This window comes from Rutilus rutilus, assembly GCF_951802725.1.
Source record: "Rutilus rutilus genome assembly, chromosome: 10".
NCBI classification, from domain to species: Eukaryota; Metazoa; Chordata; class Actinopteri; order Cypriniformes; family Leuciscidae; genus Rutilus; species Rutilus rutilus.
The window spans coordinates 5,544,904-5,570,395 of record NC_140215.1 but is presented as its reverse complement, the minus strand read 5'-3'; the positions used below and the strand labels follow the sequence as shown (position 1 = coordinate 5,570,395).

At 38.0% G+C, this 25,492-nt stretch overlaps 1 protein-coding gene across 14 annotated transcripts in view; it reads right to left on the bottom strand.

Moving 5' to 3' along the window:
• Positions 1-25,492, bottom strand: part of tns1b (tensin 1b) — a 224,740-nt gene that overhangs the window by 22,365 nt on the left and 176,883 nt on the right. For 9 of the 14 annotated variants that reach the window (XM_084421587.1, XM_084421595.1, XM_084421598.1 and 6 more), the window contains 3 exons: positions 8,549-9,964; positions 3,241-3,425; positions 2,994-3,132 (listed from right to left, as the gene is read on the bottom strand). In XM_084421587.1, the coding sequence (XP_084277713.1) occupies positions 2,994-3,132; positions 3,241-3,425; positions 8,549-9,964 (1,740 nt within the window). The remainder of the gene's footprint in view (positions 1-2,993; positions 3,133-3,240; positions 3,426-8,548; positions 9,965-25,492) is intronic. The other 5 variants (XM_084421596.1, XM_084421600.1, XM_084421597.1 and 2 more) reach the window with 1 other exon arrangement.

Below are 25,492 nucleotides of genomic sequence, written 5' to 3'. Positions count from 1 at the left end.
ATGCATCCTCCACTTACCAAAGAATCCAAATCAATTCTTTGTTTGGCGGAATAAGTGCCTCAGCATTGGACACAAGGAGAAGGGGAGGGGGGTTGTGTAGAGAAGCTTTTCCAGCCTCAACTTCTCTGCAGGAGGAGGGAGCCACAGAAACGTGCTACCAGAAAGTGGCTATTGGAGCATGTGAGTGTCTGTCAATCTCCGAACAGAACTAGAGCCCCTATGGGTCACCTGCTCCCCAGGAATCCAACAGAACCACTTCAGAAAGTTCTACACATAACGTGAGCAGATCTTTTGAATGAACCTCATCACAGATTGCTGAGGATGTTCACTAGGGGATGGTTTTTTTTTTTTTTTTTTTTTTTTTGCAGACATTTTATGATGTTCAATATATCTTGATATTTATGTATTTGCTCTAAAATGACTTAAAAGGAGACTTTTTTCTCTCAATCCTTTTGGATAATTTCAACCATTTTAACAGTCAATACTGGAAAATACATTCAAATATTTAAGTCAAAAAGTAAAATACAGTACAAATCTAATTATAAAATAAAAAGGCATGTATTTTTACTAAAAAACCTTTTAATAAATGAAAAATGCAATGCAGATTTGATTTTTGAATCAAATTCAAATTGACCCTTCGCTAAGCCCCGCCCTCCTTAGTTACTGTTGCTACGCCAGACAAGCTTTAGCGCCTGGCACGTCTATTACAGTATGAATGCACCGGTGTCAGACATTCCCAAGGAGATAATTAGTAATTTTTGGCAAACAGGTGAAATATCTGAGAGAGCAAGACAAAAGGGACTGCAGTATGCATTCGAGGGATATATATCACGACATGAATCAAACTTACTAGATAATGTTTTCTTCGACTAAAGTTAAAATTATATAAATAAAAAAATATTATAAACGGCAATAGTTACCTATACATATATTTTAACTAAAACATTTTAACACATAAACATGCAATGGTGAGAGTTCGAATTGATTCTTTAAACAGGCTGTTTAAACTGACTCAAACTTAACAATTCTAACGCCAACATACCAAGTCTCATTCTCACACTTAAAAGTTTAGACAAAGAGGGATTACAAAACTACTCTAATGAAATCTAATGAAATGGCCAAATAAACCTCACAAATATATCATGAATATTGAAAATATTGTTCAGTCCTAATGTCCATTAAATATCCTGGGATAATGTAACACACAAGGACAAGATTTGATTGATTATGTTTTGTGTTATTGTAGGCTGAAGCTCCGTTTTGTTCTCTGAAGCCACATCTAGGTGCTCATGGTAGCAGAACTAGTCTGAAGAGCTTCGCATGCGAAGTGGCCTTGATGTAAGATGTCAGCTAAAGAAAATGACTTGAATATATTTCAAATGAGGTGTCTGGTGAGAAAAAATGCTGTGAAAGTCCAAGAAAAACAGAGCTGCTTAACATTGTGTGCATCTAACCTTGTAAAGAGGCTACAGACTTTTACAAGAGACATTATATTAAACCTGTAGGGACAGTATGCTGGAGGGGAAGATGAAGCAATAGGTTATAAAAACCAAAGCTATCACTATACTGGAGAAATCCATCTGAACATGAAACCTGAGGCGCAAATGTGCTTGTTCTTGGATTGAGATACAATGACTGTGGAGGCTAGAAAAACTGCTGACAAAAAACACTTCTCAGACCCACAGACGTTGGGAATTGCTGGGGAGCAAGTGAGAGCGGGGTCTTTCTGATCTGAGCACTTATGCATGTCTATGAGCCAACACAAAGTGTGTGTTATCACTCAAACGGAGGCCACACATCTTTAACATTGAGAGCATGTGAATGAACTATAGCATCTGTTAATGATATCTCCTGGCTCACGCAAACACCCCGAGGTAGGGTTGGATTTAACTGCTGCCAGACCTCACGTTGGCTTATAGACAGTGTGTTAATGTAATGTTAGCCCAAAAGATTCTTTTACGGAAAAAAGCAAAAACACCCACCACTATTCTGATGTGCTAATTATGAAACACAGTGGCTCTGTTCCAAAACCTAGTGAGCTTTCTTGCTGTCTACCACCTAAATAAGCAGCTGCATCCCAACCCTAATAAGTGAGCAATTGGAACACTCTACATGGGCAGCAAATCATACAAATAGTGCTATGCACGTTAAACGTGACTCACATTTGATATAAATTGAGTTTTTTTTTTTGTCTTAGCATGATGCTAAGCTAATGGTGAAACATTATAAGAATAAAAACAAAAATCATGGGTAACCCAGTTTTAACTATTTTTAGCGATGCTTTCAGTCACTAATATTTGTAATTAACATTTATCCCGAATTCTCCACCATCTTGGATGGATTATTGACACATTTAATTGCAATGCTTCTTCTCTGTGAAGGATAGCGATGCAGCCTTAAGGTGTGGTCACATTTAAAAAAAAAAGTCCATTGTCCATTATCATTAGCGTAGAGATGTATGAAGCACAACTCACACTGAAGTAATTTTCAAACCAAGCATAATTTGCATGATCGACTTGAGCATGAGCTAAATCGACCTGGTAAAATCTATGCAAAGATTACCCTTACACAATTTGTACCCTTACACAAAATTCCCAATTGCAAGGATTCTGATTGGAATGCCTGTATTTCGCCCAGCAATGGTAAATGTGACGACACTTTTATAATCTGTAATAATCATGCTGCCTATGTCTTGGAACGGCATTCGTGTTAAAAGCACACCTATGATGCTGCCTATGTAGGCAGTTCACTAGGTTTAGAAACACTGCCACTATATAAACCGCAAGTGTTACTTTAAAAGCTATACAATACATCCAAATGGATGACAGTTTGACTTCTTGTTCTGTTTACACTTTGAATTTCGAATGTTCTCCAGATAACATCAAAATGAACAGAACCAACATTCAGCGATGGCTGTGACCCTTTTAAAGCGTTGACAGAGGAAGTGATTTTACAGCTCTATGGCGCCCTCCTCCTCCAACAGGGAAACTTACTCAGGTTGAAGTAAGGGGTTTGTGGCGAGACAGGGAAGGCAGGGGTTTGGGGTAGGGCCTCACCACCAACGAATGGAGGGGGGCTGACGGGACCCCCATCCATTTCCTCAAATGCTTCTCTGTAGCTATGCATGTGTCTCTGGAGAAAGAAGGACAGGTGGACACATATCCATATACAAATAAATCCACATTTATTTCTGAGATTAATACTGGGAAAAATTGTAATATGTCCATTCAGTTGGTCTACCTCCTTGGGCCGTCCCCCAGGGTTCAGAGCAATCGTATTGGCCAGCTCGGGTGAAATGCAGCGAATGGGGGAGCGGACCGAGCTTCCTCGGGTTGGGCTCTCATCCTGGGAAAGGCCCTCACTGGTAGTCCGGCACCATCCAGGAACTGAAGCCTCGTCTGGTGACATTTCACCAAAATGAACTCCTGCCAAGAAAATAAATACATGACATCATCTCTAACAGATAACTATTAGGGCCTGCAGAAGAACATTCATCACACTTCAAATTAAAAAAAAATATCCAAATGTCAAAATACTCCTTGAACAAATCCATGGAAAACTGCCAATGAGCTCTGAAGAATTAACTCTCTGTCAAAACCTGCACTGACGTCCAATTCGCACCACATTAAAGCCTGTTGGAGCTACAAACAATGTTCTCATTCAAACAGCCTAGATTACAAAAAGCTGGAATATTAGAGAAACTCAGTGGTGCACTTCTGGATAAAGCTTTGGAACTGCCTCAAAGCAACTCTCAAGCCTATTTCATCACGTTCTGTTTCATACGAAGAGATGACGGTGTAAATAAAACTGGATTTGTGCAAGTCTTCTCTAGTAGGAAAGAAATGGATAACTGAAGACGTTTGGTAACTAAAAGCAGATGGAATGCATCTCAATTCATTCATTTAACTTGCTTTCTATGACAAACATCACTATTATTATTGTCTTAGGAATATATACAAAAATAAAATCTCCAGTATGCTTTGCGTGGGTTGCTACGCAGTTAGTGTTGGGGGGTTGCTAGTGTTTCTCTTGTAGGGAGGGAAAAATAGGAAATAGAAATGACTAAGATGAAATGAAACATGAACATGAATGATATCTAAAAAACCTGCTACTGCTACTTTTCCATTGAATTACATTAAAGGAGTATATCTCTCATATCAAGAGATTTGAACATCATGGAGAATGTTTTGACTCTTTTGATATTCGCAACCATCCCAAACACTTCCTAGAAACCACTCGAAACGCTAGCAACCACAGAGGAATGTGAAACCAGCAAATCAGAATAGCAACCACATAGCAACACAGAAAAAATAATTTGTGAGTCTTTAAATTTCTCTTCAGTACTGGGGTGTGCACTAGGCTTAACCAGAGCTATTTCACAATTTACTGTCAACTTACAGATAAGGAAAAAGTATGTACAGTCACACACAGTTTTAAACCCATTTAACTGGACTCAGTTTGAGACAGAGCAAAGCATTAATACATTCTGGTGGGAGTGAGTGGAATATCATGGAAACCGGGCAACCGGCTGAGCAAAATATTTACTGGCTCCCTGAGCGCGGCCTACGATTGATAGGTTTGGTCAGACCACAGCTCAGACCATCAGAACCTCACGTGCGCTGGGAAACAACTTGAGAGAGATTGACCACTTCCACTTCTGGACAAGTGGCCACCCTTGTTCTTAAACATGACGTTAGCCAGACGCTCTGACACCCAGGCTGCGTTTCAACCGCTTCTGGAGTTCTGCCCACAAAACAAGCCTTTCAGAACAATAGAGTAGTGATGTCACAAAGGGAGGGTCTTCAAGAGGACGCTCACACTCCATCTGCAATCTGTTTGCATGCCTGGATGAGATTCATGCGGTTTCTACAACAATGTCAAACATGCGGATTCCAAAACTGACTGGTCTAGGAAGCGATGAATCCAGCGCTTGGATGTGCTGGGATATCATATGGTGTATATCCCCGAGTGTCACTTCAGACAAGGTCGGGAGAGGAAACATGCAAAACAGATGTAGTACGCCAGATCTACAGCTGTGCATGACAAACTGTGCTGTTACCTTAGTGATCACACTGTCTTAATAGATTCAAGCTGCTGTAACTGAGAAACTGATTTTGTTTTTTTCAAATCAGAGAAGCCATCATTTAAACCAAACGAACACTATTAGATTCAAAATGATTAATGAAAGAAGTAAAATACACTAAAAGGCTAGTTAAGTTGCATTAATATGCACCAATATAACGATATAAACAGCAAAATTTACTGTACCTACCTAATATCTTTAGTAAATCATGAGTACATTCTGAGTGATTACGACAAATAGTTGAATCTTATTAACGGATTCACTGCATTGTTGTAACTGTCACCCAAAAATGAAACTATTAAAAATGATTTTTGTTAATAATATAAGATGGAAAACTAATATAAATGTATTCTAAGATAAAAAAAAAAAAAATAAGATAAGATAAAAGACCCATGAGAGAAAAGTTTATTCTTTTTCTGGCATAGCTTACTCCTTTCTAAACCTCATGGATTCAGCATGAGGTGAATGAGATATCTGCACAGAGAAGCAGGATATACTGCTCTTTTTCTCTCCATAGTGTTGTTAATGCCATTGTTATATCTGTAATGGGTTGGATCAGACTCAGGAGAAATCCAAGACAAACATTCATCCTGGTAACTGGCTACCGAACACAACCCGCATGGGCCCTCGAACGGGACCGAAGGCAGTCAGTGTACGAGACGCTTACTCCCCAGTGGCAGATAAGGATGGTATAATGGTCTCCAGACTCAGGGAGGATTTATTACCCTTTGTCCTTCATCTAAATGCTAAAACAGAGGTAAAGAAGAGTCCTTGAATGAAGCCAGTGTCTGCTCGCCTTGGTATTGTTCCCCAGGTCTGGCAGACTGGATCTTGTGACATGGGCTCAGTTGATCCAGACAGACTGGCCTTTGTCCTGCTACAGTGTAACTTTAACTCGACACATAATACAAATGCAATTTGTTTGTAGAGGTCACCTAGCACAAAGGAGCAAACTAAAGCTTTTACTGTTAACCGTTATTCCACCCAAACAAGGTGAATAAAATCCAGCACAGGTTAGTGGTTAAGGAAGAGGGTTAACACTGTAAGGAGAGAAAAAAAAAAAAAAAGACATAGGAAAAGGGACTTATTTTTTTTCTAATAACTATTACCTCCTAAAGTTTATTCCTTTGGTAGATAGTTCAACAAAAAATTTATATTGTGTCATTATTTACTTATACTCTGATCCAAACCTGTATGGCTTATTTTTTTTTTTATGTGGAAGACAAAAGATATTTCTATGATTGTTTTAACTGTTTTTGTCGATAAAACCATGACAAATTAAAGTAAATGGAGACAATAAAAAAAAAAAAAAATCCTCAAAATATATTTAAAATATCTAACATGTTCCGCAAAGAAAGACATTCTACTTTAGTTTACTTTAGTTTACACTTTTTATTTTATTTTATATATTTATCATCCAATTAGAATTTAGTCACAATATTTTTATAATAATAATATTGCAATTACCTAAACAAGTGCAATACTAATAAAATAAAAATTATTAAGATAATTTAAAATATAATTAAATAATAAAATAAAATAAAATAATAAAATAAAATAAAATAAAATAAAATAAAATATATATTTTTTAATTAACTACAGTTTTATTAAAACTCAATTAAAAATTAAAACAAGTCCTCTCACTGAAGTAAACAAGAGCAAGGACAGATAGGGGGCGAAAGCGAGAGAGAACCGAGATATAGCACACAACCACACAACATGCAGAGGTGTTATGAGTTAATGTTAGTTGGAGGCACAGTGCATCAGAGGACCAACCGCTGAAGGAGAGAGAGCGGCGGCGGTGGCCGAGCTCAGGAATGCTCTGTCTGTCACTGATGTCTCGGATACGAGCAGTGTACTCTGCACACCACCGGGAAAAGGAGGAGGAATGATGGACCATGTCAGGAAGTAAAGGAAGAAGGTGAAGAGGAGGAAGGGAAGACGGAGGTGATGATGGGACGGGTGTTCCACAAACAGGATAAACATAAGAGGATGAGAGGAGAAAGAGGGGGGGAAAGAAAACATTAGCACATGTCAAGCTAGCATATTGAATCAAATATGGGCGATTGGTAGGGAGCTAGGCAACATAGCTAAAAAATAACTAAAAACACTTGCAAATAAATTTTATTGCACAGTCCTAACGTGTAGTATGTGTTTGCCTTAACTGCAGTAAGAAAGATAACAAACAGATAACAAACTCTATCTGTGCGGTCACACTGCGGAAGGTAAATGTAGACAAAGTGTTCCCAAATTCCAGATAGTGACACGTCTGATAACCAAATCCCAATACTAGATACTGGGAGCTCTTCAAACAGTGTGGCAAGAGCTTGTGTCAAGAGCTAGGACTCAAGGGAAGTTTACAAAGTAAGAGAGAAGCTTCATCCTCTTGCAGTCCTTCCCATTACTGGAACACTTATCTATGCTGAGTCAACAATACTACTAAGCATTGGTCTGCAATAAAACCGAAACAGAGCTGACTAGTTTTGTCCATGAGAGCCTTATCCAAGTTGTTTCCTCTCAGGTTTAATTTGGTTTCCTGCATGCGACCTTCAACACCAGTTTGATGCTTCTTAAACATCCATTTTGTAAGATATTAAAGATAGAGAAGGCACATTCACTGTAACACCTACTGTACAACCACTAGGCGGCAACAGAGAGCCCAGAGTCAATGCATCGTTCCTCATTCGAATAACAATATGTTTTACATTAATGTTTTTGACAGAAATGTAGGATTAGATGAAAGTGTATATGCTGTTTATGATGTTTTTGGTTGTAGGATACATCAGCAGTATGTGATAGACTTAGTAATACATCTGTAATTTAAACTCAACATCGCAAAAACCTAAACAAGTCATGGTGAATTTAGCATGCAACAAAACAAGACTGGTTCAACAAACAACTCGAATGTGCTGGCATTATTCTGAAAACATCACAAGGGAAAAACCTAGGCTTCCAGGAAAATCGTTTTAAACTTTCAAGCTGAACAGATAATGTTAACATAAAAAAGTGCACTGCCGTGTAACAGCCCTCAGTTGTTTGGGCACTTCTCCAGATGTAATGTACAAATGTTCAGTTTTGGCTTGGCACAAAACAGAAATGCGGTCTGATATTGAGTCTTAAGCCAGAAGCACTTTGGACAAAGCTTTCTTTGTGATCTCATGGTGCTTATGTCAACGCCAACAAAGAAACTCCACCAAAAAAGGCACCGCCTTGAGTGTAAAAGACAAGCTCAACTCATGCACTCAAGACAGGCATGGAAATGTTTTCCTTTAATATATTTCCCTTGATAAATTGTTTCAATTTGCATTTTGTATACATAAAAAAATGCACGAGTAATGTAGCCTAATGGTTCAAAATCTTGTCTGGTTACTGCCCATGGGTTGATCAATGTTACATCACTATTGTATCTTTGAAGTAAACGGACTCTGAAAGTGTTAAAAGAGGTATTTTAAAGGTTGCTCTTACCAGCTACACGGTGAGCTACAAGTCCATCCAATTTGTAGTTGGTATCTTCTGGTTCAGACTCTTTGGGCAGAGGGGATGAGGATGTAGAGTAGCTACACTGGGTCTCCTGGGGCTCAGGGGACTGGGATGTGGTACTTGAGGGGTAAATGTTGAGGGGTTTTAACTGAAGAACTTCAAAGGTGGAGGAAGGCACTGTGGACTTGGACATGGGAGCCTGACCTTCTGCCTCAGAAGGGAATGCAGCATGCTGGGATCTCTGCTGGTTCATATTGGGTTGTGGAGGTTCTGTGGCTACCTGTTGAAATGCCATTGGGTATCCCGCCAAAGTGGCCCCTCCACGGTCATGAATGGCTGCGTCAGCCTGGTAGGATGGCCGTGCCTGGGTTTGAGAGAAAGACGGCTGGGTGGTGACTACACCACCTTCTCCAGATGGGGCACTATGGGACTTGGGGACTTGAGTAAGTGCTGGGTCAAGGTCCAGCATCAGCATGTTGAGGGCCTCAATGGACTGTTCAATTTCTTGTTGAGATGCCATGGGAGGGAACTCTGGAAGGCTGTGGGATTCTAGTACAGGGTTAAAGGTGACCCCATCTGTGACTGGGACCTCAGGAACACCATATTGTTGCCACACATTCAATCCCCTCTGCACTGCATCCCTACTGCTCGTTGTGCGTGTGGGAGCTTTGGGCATGGTCGGAGTTGTCCCTAATGACTGAGATCGGTAGATGTTGCCATTCTGGTTGGTGTAGCCACTAGAGACCCCCAAGTGCTCCTGGACAGAAGAGGAGCTGTGAACTCTGGGCTCTGGCATTTTCTCATGGACACCCTTGTCCAAGAAGGGCGCATCTTGTCCATTAATAACAGTCTCCGACTGGTAGTATAGATCCGCTGGAGTTGCTCTGCCCTCAAATGACGAGAGGGTTCCGAGACTGTCCACACTGTTCCCTTCCTGGCTGTTGGGCAGGTCATCATCAAGTATATCTGTCTCTCTATCTATGTTGTTGTGTCCGTTGACGTGAACCTGGGCAGGGACGAGGTGTAGGACTCCTCCGCCTCCGCTGCCAGAGCTGCTTTGGTAACCTATCCGATGCATTGGTGCTTCCAAACCACTGAGCAACTGGTCTAGCTCCTGTTTTTCCTCTGGGCTTAGGGGCTGGGAGGACGGCTGACTCACCAAGGCCGGCTGGTGGCTGGCTTCATCTGTGCGGTCGGTCTTGATGGAAGCAGTGGAGTTGCCCGAGTCACTGCTTACAGACAAGGCATGGTCGACTGGTGGTAGAGTCTGGTCTACAGCAGGTAAAGCATGATCGACTGCAGCTGGGAGACCATTAGTTGTGACCCCTCCCTCCAAAGACTCTTTCTTCCGAACCTTAGCGTAGAGACTACCATCCAATGGACCTTCTGTGTGAATAACGTCTGTAGTAGACAAAAAGAAAAACGGAATGCTTTAATGAGTTCAGCTATTTCATATATAGATATAAAAGCAATAAGCCGCTTCACATTGTGCCTAAGAACACCAAGTTATATCAGGTTAATTTGTACATTTATGTGTCACATTACTTAATTATACTATTAGGTCCAACCAGCTAATGAAGTTAGCAAAAGCATGCGTTAACATGGTAAAAAAAGTAGCATTCAGCCCATTCTTTATGTATTCAGACATCGCAAAAGCTATACTCTTCACTACAATGGTAAAACAACATGACAGAATGCATTCTAAATCCCAACATATCTGGACATTAAACACAATTGCAGTTTAAAAAACATTGTTCTCATCTTATTCAAAAACACTTCCAGTAACACTAAATTTCAACATTTACTCACCCCAATGAAGTCCCATGCAAAGCATGCTGGGAACTACTATTCTCTTGGCCAGTTTCAGTTAAAGTTATCCCAAAAACAAATGTTGTATTGGGCCATATTTACTTTTTTTTTCTTTTCGTATGGACAGTAAACATTGAGATATTTTTCAATATATGCTTTTGTTTTGCACAGAAGAAATACACGTATACAGGTTTGGAAACACATGAAGGTGAGTAAATGATGACAAAAATGTCATTTTTGGGTGAACTATCCCTTAAATGGCACCAAAAGTAGTCTTTATTGGAGAAGAATTATGCCAAACCCTTATTTGTAGTGGACTACTGAGATACTTGATTGTTTTAAACCATGTAAACAGTTAATGAAGTGAGCACTCAGAATATGTCAAAGCAACTTCATATAAACGATTCTCTCCTAAAACATGCACGTGTATCTACACATGCTCTGAATGGCAGCTCCACCTCGCGCAAGGAGTCAGTTTGCGCCTCTCATGAGAGGAACCACGCTCCCAGTCCAAGCCAGTGACTCACCAGTGGAAAAATCACCACATACAAGATTGGAGCCATTTCCTGTCTCCTTGGAATTGTAGCATCATTTCCTATACTCACACATTTACACACACATGCTCGGACACTTAACACAAACACACAACACACCTATTTTGGGGTGGCTGTGTTTCAATGTATCTTTGGCTCTTAATAATCAGTGTCTTGTTTCCCTGTGGTCATGGATTTTAATAACAGACTGTAACTGTTTTCTGACTTTCCAAAACCACTAAGCCGCTGTTTGACAGTTCACTCTGCAATGGATTTTTGATATCATCAATGCATTGCAATCCCAGAAAAAAAAAAAAAAAAAAAGAGCTGTGTTCTGTTCAGTGTGCTTGGGAGAATGAGACAGCCTCAAAACCACAGACTGTGACAAAATGTCATTCATTCAGATAAAGCCAGCCTGAAACACTCACGCCGAGTTTCCCATGGTGTCTTAATGCAGGATCTGTCGAGCCGCAAATCTGATAATACAGCTGGGAAAAGTGGGCACAATACTCTGGGTTCTACTGTGCAGTTTTTTGACACTCCAGAGCACTAATAGCTGAAGACGAGAGACTGTGGCTCCCTAGTCATGAACAGTCGGACTTGTGAGTTTTGGCATAAAGTTTGACCCATAAATGCTCAAACGAGATGAGAAGCAACCGATGTCAAGTGACCAACCTCAGCTTGCCTTATTTTTTAGTGCCATTTAGAGATGTTTTATCTGAAATTATGATATCACAATAAATGCAGAAGGGGAAAAACTCATATTAATGATGCAAAAGTATTGGCCCATGACCAGCTATATAGAAAACAACAACAACAACAACAACAAAATCAATCTGTAATCTGCATACATTTTGTAATCAGAATTGCTATCCTCTAAAAGTAGTACATACACTCTATGAAATACTTTTGCCAATTTGATGTGTTTTTAAAAGTCAAATTGTTGTACATTTGTAAACATTCTACCAAACAAATAATGTGCTTAATTATTAATAAATTGCATTGTTATTCATTTTCAATATAGAATGAGATACTGAAAACATCTTCAGAAAGGTAAGATGGTTAACATTTACTTTCACATTACAAACCTTGAACTCAAGATAATTTAATGCTGATATTTCAACAAATAACAAATTTCCACTTGTCCAAATTGACACATTTCCAGTTATTTTCTATAAAAAAAATCCAGATTATTATTTCACAGACATAAAACAAAGTTAAATACACAGCGAATATCTAGTTTACTTGCTACTAAGCGCCTCAAAATATTATTCCAAAGAGCTGATGCCACTAACCTGCTAAACTAGCTTTAAACCAGGGCTGCAATATGCAGTTTGAGACTAACAGTTCCTTCAAGCTCCTTAAAAATAGACATCCCGGGTTACCTCAAGTGACCTGTTGACCTTTAGGTTGTAGATGTCTTCTTGCAACAAATTCAATGATCACCTTTGGCCCCATGTCACATGCAGCTATGTGACCTACTGGTTTGAGAGGAGGTTAAACACGAGAGTACACAAGCTGATGTCTGTCAAATGCTGCCAACTTTGATGTTTGTTGCACATGAAATGTAAATTGGTCTATTGACCCATGAAAAACTATCCATATGCCTCATATCAGCTTAGTATAACTCTGTATAGTCATGATAACAGCAGTTTTCCATTTTCAATACCAATTTTCATTTATCAGCAACACCTATTATTCTATTAAACTCACTTTATTAAAAAAATAAAACAATAAAAATACAATTAATTTAAAATAATGAGACAATATCTCTCAATTAATTGAATACTTTTCCAAGTAAATGGTACGACAGTTAGTGGCAATTCTTGTCAATATTATTGGATTTATATTAACAGCACAATAAACATTACACATTACACTGCAATACCTAGGTACCACAATAATATTAGATTTTTCTTTTTACTGTATCAAATATCAATGCAGCCTTGGTGAGCATTAGAGATATTTAAATTATGTATGCATATTAACACAAGGATGTTCAAAAGCAGCTACTGTACCTATTATTCAGTTTCAACACTGTAGAAAGACAGTTTTTTAGTTTTTCCTCTATTGCTTTGGTACCAAAGTACAACAGTACCAACAGTACATTTTGACATCCTTAAAGCCAAACATTGTAGGAATGAATTTGAAAGTCAAAACTGAGATGTCTATTTTTATTTCTCCTCTGTGTGACCAGGCTTAGCGCCAGAATTTTAGTTTAACAGCATTGCATGGAAAAAATGAATTTTCTCCCCAGAGTTTCCCCTAACAATCCCCCAGCTGTTTCAAACATCTCCCAGCGCCCTAGTACTCCAAAATAACCCCCACCCTGAGCCACAGAGTAGCCTTGTATAAACCACTCAGCAGGTTAAAACTTCAACCGTGTCATCTCAGATGAGCCGAACGGATCTCATGTTTTATTTGCCCCTCAAAAACACCTCATGGCTTAATACTGACATCAGAGGAGCTGTCATTAGAGTCCTGCATCTCAATGTGGAATCAGACACGCCTCTTTCATGAAAAAGAAATCGCTTTCTATTTCGGCAAGCTTTTTATCACCTGTTAGCAGACATGGGTGATATCACATCATCAGCAGCTTGCGTTTATCCCTAATCATCACCCATAAAAATAGCAGGATGTGAACACATGCTTACGCGCTTTAGAAGTTATTCAAAGCACAAAAATCACAAAAAGAACCGTAAGGAAATGCCCCTACCTGCCTTAGTGCACTCTGTAAGTGTCCAAGAAGAAAGTTTCAAAAAGTGTCTCTGTTTTCTTGCTCTCGAGCCCCAGCAGCTCAACATTAGCGAGCTGTGGGAGTAGTTCTGGATCAGAAAGCTCTCTTCTCTTTCTCCACCTCCCGTTCTACTGAAACTGTTCTGCTAAAGATGACATGACTCTTTCCTTCTCGTTGGATGTACAACACCCCTAGTAAGGTGGGTGTGAATTTATCCTCGCCCAGCTGTGTGTCTGGTGTCTTCTAGAGTGACATCACTGGGGCTTTCTTTGTCGGATAGGCTTGTTATCCTTCACTAACTCCCTGGCTGTGCTCCAAAACCCAGTGAGATGCCTACATAGGCAACATTTAAAGGCATCAGGGCGCATCTTGACAGTTCTAAGAACCTTATGCTGGCCAAATTCTACAGCAGCGTGCATCTTTTACAGTGAAGGCAATCTCATAATGAAAAACTCGCCAAACAAACGAGCAAGAGATGTAGATTATAATTCAATATTAATAAAAAAAAACTATATAATTAAATGTACTTTAAGAAAATATACTTTTATCCATTCATTTCCAAACAAATAGTTAAAAGTTCATCTTTGCACGATGCTAAATTCTAACAAAATCAACTGTGCAACTGTAATGCAGAAAGTTGCTGTCTACGTAGTGCCTTCCGAATCAGTCTCTCATAAGGTTCCTGCAGTTATGAAGGGGTCTAGAAGGTGGGTGACCACCTGCCCCACATTTTGGATCACTCAAACCTGGACAAATTGAGTGCCAGTCACAGAGCCGGTCACAAAGCTTACTGCCAATTTTAAAGCATGTTATTATGTGTCAAACGTCACAGCAAATAGACTTTCTAACTAATGTAAATCAGTATTTACATGGTCTATAGTAGTCAATTTCAATTTATAGTAGTCCGCAATAACCAGGTGGTCACTTCACTAAGACGACAGCTGTCTATGTAGACACTACGCAACAAGGCAGCTTACTAGATGGAACATAACCCTCTCAAACAGACAGTCGAGGGCTCTCACTGTCCCAAATTCAATAAGGAGGGGTTATAGTGTTTCCCAATAGTCAGTAGGCAAAACAGTACCTGATATTGCATTACACATTACTCTGGTTAGCCAATGGTTGATGCATTCAAGGTGCTGCAAGTGATTGCTTTAAGGAGAATGCATAAAACAATTTTCTTAATTGGTGGTACTGATAATGGTGGTAGACAAGGCAAAAAAAAAAAAAAACCAACAATGCATGATTTTAAAAATCACATATTAACATACTGTACACACCCACACACATTTTTCCAGAATGACCTCTTGCCACTTGGAGATGGAAAAGACGCTGTACTGGGAGATGTTTTCGGAAAATTGTCAATGCAGTCTCAGTATGTATGTATGTATGTATGTATGTATGTATGTATGCATGCATGTATGTCAGTCAGTCAGTCAGTCTTAAGTAGCTTTTCTTTCATAAAAAGTACTAAAAAAATAAATAAAATAAAATAGACTATACAAGCATGACATATTGGCTCATGGTGGGCGGAAAAAGCAGACAATCTTTTGTGATGGATGATTCAAGTAGCAAAGCATGGACTGTTTACTTGGAGTATTTAAAAAGTAAGGTAGGGTAAAGTTTCAGAAATACCAAGGTCCCTTAATAAATCTGTGTGAAAACATGTTAAATCACCAGAATGGGGAAGGGGTTTAAGATATTTTCCTTGTTCAAGCTGTTCATTAATCGTCTACATTAATGATTTAATCTAAAATCGATCTAAATCTATTTTATCTAAATGTGCTGAATGTTAAAAAAAGATCAATAGTTCTGCGATTTCATTGCTGCTTTGTGAGTGATAGTCTGAGCTTTCAAGGACATGGAATGAGATAAAACCAAGAGGAAAGAGAAAAAAAAGGTTCACGGAAGGGCTGTACAAACTTCACATGGTGCGTCTGCAGGATATGAATGAATATGTTTGTCTAAGTCGGTCAGAAACAGACTACCAGTCAGCAAACAGAAATCCTGACAATGTGACACGACTGATATCCAGTAAATGACAAACACCCACTGCTGTGAATCTAAACACACGATGTGATCATCGCTTTAACACCTGCCGCAAAAAACACTCCCACAACTGAAGCATACTCTTGTGAACGAATGTGGTTTAGATCACCACAGCTGTCTAATTCATCTGAGCTCATCTGCATTTACATTATATGCTGGGGGTTTTTTCTAAACAATTGCTATGTTTGAACAATTTAAGTGCTGTAAACCCTTAGAGCTCCTCAATGATTGCTTTAGCACATGAAGGACATCAAATTAAATTGAATGCTTAAATGCTTTCTCTAGATTCAAAGATCTAGAGGTGCGTCTTCATTAAAAGAATCCATAAACTTGACTATTTGTTTGTCCAAACAATTCATTGTGTGCATACGTGTTCATAACTATTATTAAAATACTAATGCATTACTAAAAATAAATAAGAAAAATATAAATTAAATAAATAAATAATAGAATGTTATACATATGTATATACACTAAAGTGTTTTTTTTTTATTAATTTTTTTTAGAAAATAATACTTTTATTCAGGAAGGATGTATTAAAGTGGCAGTAAAGAAATGTATAATGATACACAAGATTTCTGTTTCAAGTTTGCAATTCTTTTGAACTTTTTATTCATCAAAAAATCCTTCAAAAAAGTACAGTTTCCACACACACACAAAATTAACTGTTTTTAGCATTGATAATAATAATAATAAATGTTTCTTGAGCATCAAATAAGCATATTAGAATGATTTGTAATATGATTATATCATGTGACACTGAAGACTGGAGTAATGATGCTGAAAATTCAGCTTTGTCATCACAGAAATAAATTGTATTTTAAAATATATTCAAATAAAATTGTAATATTATTTTAAAAATATTACTGTTTTTATAATAATAAAATAAATACATTTCTTTTAATAATACCGATATGTTTGTTCCATGTCAATAAAGCCGCATGAATGCGATTCAGGTTTTGATGAATTGTGCGGTCACTGTAACTTTGGTCAAGGGTTACTCAGAAAACACTGTGTAAGCACTTGAGAAGAAGACAAAGTGCTGTGTTTGACTTCACAGGCGCTCATCACAAGAGCTCTCTGCTAATGGAGCCTGTGTAAGGTAAGTGCAGGACATTAAATATGCATTAAAATGGTTTTGATGGTCCTCTTATATAAAGGCAGAGATGAGAAAGCCTTGTGCGATTAAAGCACAGTGAAAAGAAAGAAAGAAACCTCATCACATCTACTCCAACTAAATTCTCATAAGCAGCTACCACTCTTTGTTCAGACAGTCAGCAAAAAAAGAATCAAAATAATAATCAGATTTTTGGACTATCTGCCTTAAATCACTTTAGTTGTTTGCAATATGAGAAGCAAAAAGCTGCATTTTTACAATCCTGTTCGAAACCACATCCAACTGTGGTTTGAAAGGTGAAAACAGATTCAGTTTCAATTATGCATTTACATTTATGAATATATCAGACGCTTTTATCCCAAGCGATGTACAAATAGAAAAGCATAAGCAATTTGTACCGTCATTTTGCAAGTAATTTCATTACTGACTCACAAAGAGAGTCAGTCTTAAAACTGGATTTTAAAACCAAATCAAAAATGAATGGAAGCTTGTTTCTGCCACAGAAAAAAAAAAAAACTTTTATCTCAGATTTTGGACTTTTTTCCTTGCAATTTCAAGTTTACATCTCACAATTCTGAGAAAAAAAGTCAAAAGCAAGTCAAAAGTATTTAAACGAGATATAAACTCGCGATTCTGACGTTTACTCTAAGAATTGCGGGATCTAAATTCACAATTGCGAGTCATAAAGTCTGAATTGCGAGATAAAAAGTCGCAATCCTTCTATAGAATCGGATGTAGTCTGAACAAACCTTAAAAGCACTGTTTGGAGAATACTTAACCAAGATGATATTTGGGGAATATTTTCCCCGTTTTGAATGTGTGCACCTGCCCGATCCCAGTCTGAGACAGACATGCTGTGTGCACGCAGCTCTCCACGTGACTCCAGCATGAGGCCATTGATGGGTAACATTTCGTTACCGCTTACTTTGCCTTTAAGGAAAAGCAATCAAGCCCCGCTCAAAGTGCTGGGAACAGACTGGGAGAAACGAGGGCGGCTCTTTGATAGGCATGTAGCGGCTGACTGCGGTTGGGAATTGGCCCGGGCTATCCGCTCCACACACTTACGCACACAGACCGCACACACCAGCTCCTCATCACACACTTCATCATTAGTCCTCAGAGAGCTCTGGAGAACCAAAACAATGAATTACTGAATCAAAACTAAATGAGGCGCTTTGAAAATCAGAAGGATTCTGCATGTTGTGGTTCCGCTCACATGTAGTCCTGTTTCTATGAGAATATCTCATGTATCATTGGCTATATCTTTAGTTAACTCATAAAGCATGTGAATAGAGTACAGATCCTTTACAGCAATTGATGACACAATTCATTAAGTTTAGGGGATAATTTGTAAAGCTCCCACAGAAAACAAAAAATGCATTGAGAAACATTCAACTCAAACAGCAGCTGTTATTAGCAGTCATAACATTTGCAATCAGATTCCAGATCATTTCAAGGGGACCTCAATTTTTCACATTGTTGCAGCACCTTTCATCCCAGTCTGTCAGTAACACTATGTTTAGTTTCTGTTTCTATAGACCTTATTCACAGCAGCACCATCTTTGATTTTTAATGGGACAGACATGCATCTCTTCAATGGGCTGTACTGTTATTTAATATGTTTTTTGGATTGTTCTGCTCATGAAACACTGGAAAAATAACTTCGACAATATAAACTGTGGAAAATTGTAAGTAATCTAGGAGCTTTATATAGCTTTTTACAGCGGATGCCATTGGAAACACGGAAAGTCTATCCCTCACAGCCTCACTTTCATTCCTGTCATGGCGCTGCTCTGAATAAGGTCTATGAAGTCCCTCCTTCTAAAGAGCACAGTGTGCTCTGATTGGTCGGCTGGACCCATGTGTTGTGATTGGCCAACCGCTTCGAGCGTGTTTGGGAAATGTCACGCCCCTTACTGTAACTACGAGTGTCAACACACTACTAATGCAACTCAACCAGGTGTTGCCCTTTTCTTGCGTATGCTTCGGACGGTAATTATTTAAATGAGGGATTATGTTCCCAGAGGAAAACTCAAGGCTACAATCAAGACGTCGTTTCGGGGAGTTCAGAAACAGTGACACTGATATGGAGAATAACTCCCTTTGGAGTGGACTTTGTAACTTTGCAGAGCTTTTTTTAATGCTCAAACAGCAACATTACACACTAAAGAAAGTTGAAAATATAAAAAAGCACAATAGGACCACTTTAAAAATGATCTGAATACATTCAGCAGGACCAACTCTTCAAGATTAGCCGATTCAAGGCAAATGGAGCAGCATATCTGCCATTTTACCCTGTTAACTCATAAGAATTGTGTATGCAGGTTATGCCGTAATGTCGTCAGTTATGTCCTTGTGGAAACATGGCTCTATTAAAAGTTTACATATGGATCCCTGACCAGGTATCCATCAAACCAGTAACTACGTGAGGAAATCCCAAAAGGTTTCTCAATCAGCGTTAATAGAAGACGGGTGCACATAACTGGACTCTCAGTCTCGTAAATATCAAGACCACCGCCATCTGTCACAGGTCACTGAGAGCTATTTAGGGGGGAATATCTAACCCGCACGTAGGCCTCAGGAATGCAGGAGAAACGGGACAATCTTGTCTTGTAAAGTGTATGGGAGAGGAGGCGGAGTGTTGATCGGCCGCTAAACGAGTCCTCGTGCTCCTCTCCACGGTAGTTAAATCTAAAGACAAACACAGACGACGAGAGGGATCTGGACAGCAGCTGCAGGCATGTCGTGGGTGTGAAGGCAAAGGTCGAAGGTGAGATGTTATGATTGGCTATATGTGAATCCTCCTGAAGGCCCTGAACACAGCCTGACAAAACAGCCTACAGAAGACACACGCTGAACAACTGAGTCTCTGTGTAAAACTGGACGAACAATTCAGGAACATTCTGGGAATGATGTGCACACAGGCCTTTCATAAGATCTGACATGTCCTATTGTGCAATGAGTTTGGAGTCAAAGCAGTTTAATTCCAGGGATCTGAAGGGACAAATCTAAAGTCTGTTTACAAAATATGGACACATTCTGTATGCATACAGCAGACTGATCTGCCCTGTGATCTGGGATGAAACATGCACACATCTCATGACAGCAGATCTAAGGTATCAGATGTGCATAACAGTTTGTATACAGGAGCACTGTAATGTGCGATTAGGACAATGCTAAAGGCCCTGGTCAGTCAGGGTTACATTTTGATGGTCCACTTTAGATATTCTACTAACTAAGTAACTTTGCAACTACATATCAACTAACTCTAAGAGTATTAGTAGACTGTTAGGGTTAGGGTTAGTAGAATAAGTTGACATTTACTTGCAAAGTTACTTACAGTTAGTAGAATGTCTAAAGTGGACCATTGAAATAAAGTGCTGCCAAATTCGGCGCTCCGAACCCATCCCCAACCCCCTGCACCCTGTGTGTGTGTGTGTAAACTAGCTGTAGCAGAGAATGTTTCCTTTGTGTCTGGGTAAATCTCACAAACCTTGTCAAGAACATTTTCAGAGTTAATCGTTCACAATTATATTTTGCCTAAAGAATATAAAATCTAATTTTGCTGTATTGTGATATTATTATCATGACAACCAAACATCAATTTTGATTACTGTAATGCAGCGGTCAGGAAACTAAAGAATTTAGGGGTTTTATGTTCCTCAGTTGGTAACTCAACCTCACAAAGCCCTGCACAAATAATTCCATATTGCAACTTTTTTATTGTTTGTTGCATATTTGTTTGCTTTTAGTTGTCTATGGATCTAATACATTTACTATCATTGAAATGTTATTAAAAAGAAAATTGTATATATATGTATATAAACACAAATTTTATTTATTTATTTATTTACTGCAGTGGCTCTTTTGGAAAAATGCATTAACCAAAAATAAAAAAAAAACTGGATCTGACTGAAAATCTGTCTTATTACTGTACGGTGAAACAAATAATGATATATTATTTAAATGGTAAAGTAATTTACATGGCAGTATTTACTGCTTAATGCATGCTTTACAGATCACAATAATAATAATAATATTAAATAAATAAAAATCTAATTAAAATTTAGAAAAAAAAATTATGAGAAGGAAAGCTTAATAATCATGAAAATAATGGCAGTGTAATTGTAAAATACCAGTACCTGTAAAAAACCTGTATGGCCCTTAAAGTATGCTTTTATTTTGTTAATGCAAAATATACTTTTAAATTAGATATAATATTATTATTATTAATAACAAAATTATATTGTAAAGCATTAGTACATCATGTTTGTAATTTATTCTGATTCAAAATCATCAATTTACAGTAAATCGCTACTGAGAATTTTAAAGTATTTTTTTTTAATCCAGACCTCACTGAATAGTACATTCCTGTAGGAGACAGGAGTTCAGGTTTGGCATTTCCTGATCCCAATCCCTCTTTTCTCAGCATCATTTCCTGTCCTCAATCTACTAACCCCATCAATATGAGTATAAAAAGCCAAGAAAAAAAGCATTATTCCACAGCAGAATCCTGTCCAGAGTCAGTATGTGATGATCAGGAATCATCATCATCATATCATTTTCAATTCCAACTTATCTGTGAGTGAGCCGTGGCTTTTGCCACTGTATCAAAACAACACGACAAAAACATCCGGATGACCACACACGTGAGCAAACAGTCCTCAGGTAGTTAAATCCTTCAGAGGGGAAACACGAAAAGTGCACCTCTGGTGTCATGTGTTAACAGATGGTGACAGTAAAAGCCTAGCATTGTGATGACAGTGCAGTGTCTCTGTGAACGCACTGATGAGAACTAAACTACAGCGTGCTGAAAGGGTTAACCGTCTCATTTTGTTGGCAAAGCTACTGGTTTCTAGCCACATAATATAGAGAGGCCCAGCCATCCATCGCAAGAAGGTTTTTAATTGAAGCCAGCTTGATGTGTAGACACGTTTATTACGTAACAGTTAGACTGCCAGCCACACAAACAGACCATAATAAAGCTCAGCTTTGCACAGCTGAACTCCAAAACGCAATTCAAACACCAATCCTGCAACAACTGTGATGAAACCGTAGCAGACGCTCTGTTTAAGAGCTTAGCTTAAATATGTACTAACCGCACTTAGTCTCATAATAAGGAAATCAGCTGTGCCTGCAAAACTTTGGGAAAAGAAAAAATACAGTCTGAGTTGGTGAAATTAAACACAGCCAGTGAGATTAATTTAAAACTGCATTTTTTTTTTTTTTTCTAAATGCATGCTCAAAACCTGTTGGGTTCCTATTCATTCAAACTAAGTATATTAGCACTCTCAGCCTTGAAAACACATTTAAATTGTTGGAAGTTCTGCAGCCTAGGAAAACTTCATATCATGCTTCAACAAAAATAATGAGAGAGTGATCATACTTTTGGCGTATAAGGGCGACTCTTTATTTATTGGCAGATCTTAAAAAAATAAAACTTCTTCAAACTATACTTCATCTATATTAAAACGTATCACATTTACTAAAATATAGATCTGACCACTGACTGCAGACTTGATCAACCGTAAAATGAGTTTTAGTGTGAAGCGGATGTGTGTGTGTGTGTGTGTGTGTGCGTTCCTGTGTATGTTGACATTAGCTAGCAGTCAATTAACTCAATTTAAAATAAAATTATAAATATCACCATAAAATTTAAATATGTTATTATTTATTTTTTGTCATTTTTAGTTTAAAAAAAAAACATTCATTTTTATTTAATTTTTTATGAAAACAATAAAAAAAAGGAAAAATATTAAAAATAAAAATAAAGAAATCATGTAAAAAAGTTAATGATATTTCAGATTTTCAAACAGTCCCACTGGTTGGGGGACAAAATCATTGTATCTGACAAATATTTGATACATTTCACCTAAACACAACAAAACTAGATTACAGTTTTAAAAAAAAAGTTTAAAAAGTAAAAAAATATATATATTTAAAACATCACAGAGAAGTTCCCCAATTCAAAGAATAACCAATAAACATCTAGCATCCCAAAGCGTAATGCCATTTGTGGTTGACAAGTCAGAAAATAAGTTGTGAGAGGACAAATCATTTACACAACTTTACCTCAGAGCAGATCAGATCTACTGTCAAGCTTCAACATTCCTCTCCAAACACTTCTTCTACCTCTTCTGGGCTTTTATGGTCCAAAAAAGACTGTAACTCTGACAGTCCAGTCTGATGTGTGTGCAGTGAACAGAGACTCTTCGCTCTGTCACTCTCCCTCCAGTGACTGATAACAAAAAGGCTTTTTGGTATCCAAGCTGGAGGAGTTGGCTCTTTTTCACACACCATTTCTGTCAACGCCTCTCCAATCCCATCTCCCCGTCGTCACACTTTTCTTACCCAACCATCCCAAAAATGCTGTGGGCAGGGCCTTAGCCAAATACGGGAAGGCCACGGTAAACAAGAGCTCAGCGCTGCCTCCTGACTCCCGAACCCCAAGAGTCAGAGACACCCTTAACGACACTGATGGACAGAGCGATTGTTTTTACAGTCACAAGACCACAGACAGTTACAGTACATGCCAATTCTAATGTCTTTATGGACGTAATGGGCTTCTTTTAACAACATTAAGATGTTGGGTTAAAACGTGCATGTACATTCTATATACACATTATAATATACATAAACGGAGCAATTCCAAGAGGGTCCTCACACCATCGGTGCTCGGGCCCTAACTATCATTCAAAAGTTTGGGGTCAGCAAGTTTTTATATATATATATAAATTAACACTTTTATTCAGTAAGTTTATTCAGTACAATTGATGCATTCAATTGATCAAAAGTGACAGTAAACTAAATATTTCAATTTCAAATAAATTATGTTCTTTTGAACGGTCTATTGATAAAAGAATCCCGGGTTTCCAAAAACATAAGAAGCAGCACAACAGGTTTCAATATTGATAATAATAAGAAATGTTTTATTTCATTTGTATTTTTTTTTAGAGCAGTAAATCATCATATTAGAATGATTTCTGAAGGATCATGTGACACTGAAGACTGGAGTAATGATGCTGAAAATTCAGCTTTGCATCACAGGAATAAATTGGGGTTTAACATATTCAAATAGTAAATGGTTGTTTTACTGTTGTTTTATTTCACAATAATACTGTTTTTACTGTATTATTTGAGTAAATAAACGCAACCTTGGTGAACTTCTTTCAAACTTCTTCCAAAATCTTACCGACCCCAAACTCTTGAATGGCAGTGTATATATTATAATCTGTATATTAAATTCATATACATTTTAAACTAAAAATCTTGACAATTATGGGCTCGAGATTTTCGGTTAAAATAATTGTTTGCATAATAATTTAATATTATACACCACTAATACGTTTTAACCATTTCAATCACCGTTTGCATTCAGCATGATTAATTCAAATTTTAAGTACAAATTTTCATTATCAAAAACTCAATAATAATTCCATGTGAGCCAGGGGGAATGTTTTATTTATATTTTTAAATATCATTGCTCACTTTTCAAAATCCCATTAATTACAGATGGGGGGAAAAATAAATCACAACTTTCCATTTCATTCAAAAATACATCACATTATCAGAATTAGATATCATTTTTATGGACAGAACATATTAAAGGGTTAGTTCACCCAAAAATGAAAATTCTGTCAGTAATTACTCACCCTCATGTTGTTCCAACCCCGTAAGACCTTCGTTCATCTTCGGAACACAAATTAAAATATTTTTTATTAAATCTGAGAGCTGGCTCACTCCTCCATAGGCTTCTAAGACACTATAACTTGCTGGCCCAGAAAATGTATTAAAGAGATCGTTAATATAGTCCAAGTGACTCCAGTGGCTCAATCTTAAGTTTATAAAGCGACGAGAATACTTTTTGTGCGCAAAAACAAACCAAAATAATGACTTTATTCCACTTTTCATTTCCTTCTCTCTGGGCCTCGAGTCTTTTCACGTAGTGTTTAAGCGTAGCGCGTCTGTGTTGCACGTTACCACGTAGGCTCACTATTGGGCGACGCTGGTCATGTGTGTGATACGTGGTGAAGTGCAAAACAGACACGCTACGCTTAAACACTACGTGAAAAGACTTGAGGCCCAGAGAGAAGGAAATGAAAAGTGGAATAAAGTCATTATTTTGGTTTGTTTTTGCGCACAAAAAGTATTCTCGTCGCTTTATAAACTTAACATTGAGCCACTGTAGTCACTTGGACTATATTAACGATCTCTTTAATACATTTTCTGGGCCAGCAAGTTATAGTGTCTTAGAAGTCTATGGAGGAGTGAGCCAGCTCTCAGATTTAATCAAAAATATCTTAATTTGTGTTCCGAAGATGAACGAAGGTCTTACGGGGTTGGAACAACATGAGGGTGAGTAATTACTGACAGAATTTTCATTTTTGGGTGAACTAACCCTTTAAATCAAAGAATGCAAATTATTCGAATTGTTCATGACAGCCTGATTTGTAAACCTGGCTTTGAAAGTAAGACACAGAGAGCTATTCTGATGGATTCCAGCCCAGCATTGCAGCCAGCTAGTGTGTGGTTTCTGATGTGTACAAATATCAGTGGACCAACAAAGATTGGCCTTGTTTTGCTCTAAGCTTGCCAGCAGCTCCTGTTAAACAGAGAAGCGCTATCTGTGGTCAAGGCATGAAGCCGATAAGACATCAATTACTGAGCCATTAACATCCAAGAAG